General features: G+C 37.2%; 1 protein-coding gene across 1 annotated transcript in view; it reads right to left on the bottom strand.

Moving 5' to 3' along the window:
- Positions 1-702: 702 nt before the first annotated feature.
- Positions 703-1,760, bottom strand: part of LOC102826572 (olfactory receptor 10G2-like) — a 2,259-nt gene continuing 1,201 nt past the window's right edge. The window contains exon 2 of the mRNA XM_006835539.1: positions 703-755. Within this exon, the coding sequence (XP_006835602.1) occupies positions 703-755 (53 nt within the window). The remainder of the gene's footprint in view (positions 756-1,760) is intronic.

Genomic DNA, 1,760 nt, shown 5'->3' with positions numbered 1-1,760 from the left:
ACCGTGGGGCAGGCTTGTAGTGAATACCCTTTGGTTGGTTGATGATGCATGGAGGGGATTGTAATCATAGCAATGAAACGATATACAATAGGATGAATGTAAAACTAATGTTCTCCCATGTAAACTATCACATAATTCACAATAAAACATTAAAAAAAAAAAAAGAATTTGGTGTTTCTGTAAAAAATACCAACACACGTCATTTTATTGTGCTCTACTGAAGGTTTATGGCAACCCTGTGTCAAGCAAATCTGTCCGTACCATATTTTTGAACTGCATATACTTACTTTGTGTCTCTATGTTACATTTTGGTAATTCTTGCAATATTTAAACTATTACATATTACTATTGTTGTCATAATAGACTCAATATAGTACAGCATAAACAAAACTTTGTATGTACTTGAAAGTCCCAAAATTTGTGTGCCTCTCTTTATTGTAATAATCACTTTATTTGGGCCACCTAGAACTGAGCCTAATATTCCCAAGGAATGCTTGTGCCTAAAAATGTGAAGGTGGCTTTGAAATTGGGTAACAGATAAAGGCTGAGAGAGTTTTGAGGCACTTAATAGCAAAAACTGAGATTACTTTGAAGAGAGTGTTGAAAGAATTATGGATGTTAAAGGCGATTCTGATGAGGGCTTACAAAGAAGTGAGGAGGACTGTGTATAAAGCTTCTATTATCTTAGAGATACATGTCTTATCACGAATAGAATGTTGCTAAAATGTGTATATAAATATATGTCTGCTGAAGCCCTAAAAGAAAATGAGAAACAGGTTACTGGACACTAGATGAAATGTGATCCTTGTTATAAAATGACAAAGAACATGGTTGAAATATGTTCTAATGTTTTGTGGAATGTAGAACTTATAAATGAAGAAGTTGGATATGTAGCCGAGAGATTTATAAACAGAATGTGGAAAGTATAGCCTGGTTCCTTCTTAAGATGGAAAGATAAAATGGGAGAGGTAAGAGACAATTTGGGGAATGAACTGTTAAGCAATCTAAGTATTCAAGGAACCAGGACTTGAAGATTTGGAAAACTTTCAGTCTATCCACATTGAAAAAATTGAGAACATGTGCTCTGGAGAGAACACCAAAAATATATTTGGGCATCTGTTTGCTAAAGAGAGTAGACAGATGAGCTATGGATACAGTCAACCATTTCAGAACAAGATTGAAAATTTAGACTGAAGTGGACAGAGATAGAATGTAATGAAGCAAGGCTGTCAAATCTTGTCACTCTTCAGGCAGGAAATGGTTATCCTTCAAGAAAAGGAAACAATAACTCTGAGGGCAATTCAGACAGTGATATGGCTGCCATTGCCACCATGGACCCAGAAGGCATGGGTTCCAGAGACAGGGGCCACCTTTTTTGATTTCAAGGACATATTTTTATCCAGTTTAACATATGAAATGCCTGTCCTGGTGTCCAAAGGAGTGGGCCATTGAATGGGACTGGGGAGTACGGTTGCTGTCTCAGTGGGCCTGGAATAGAGTATGTACCCAAAGAAGACTAGTGTAAGGCTTTGAAATCTAATGAAATTTGCCTTGATGAATTTCAGACTTTTTTGGAACCTATTTTCCCCTCCAATGTCTCCCGTTTGGAATGGCAAGACATGCCAAACAAGTCCCCTATGTGGTACTAACAGTTAGTTGTACAGCTATTAACTAAAAGTTTGGCAGCTGGAACCCACTCAGAGGTTTATTGGAAGAAAGACCTGGTGGTCTGCTTCTGAAAGCTCATAAAAACCCAACAA

This window comes from Chrysochloris asiatica, unplaced genomic scaffold, assembly GCF_000296735.1.
Source record: "Chrysochloris asiatica unplaced genomic scaffold, ChrAsi1.0 scaffold00017, whole genome shotgun sequence".
Taxonomy (NCBI): Eukaryota; Metazoa; Chordata; class Mammalia; order Afrosoricida; family Chrysochloridae; genus Chrysochloris; species Chrysochloris asiatica.
This window is presented reverse-complemented; position numbering and strand designations above follow the sequence as displayed.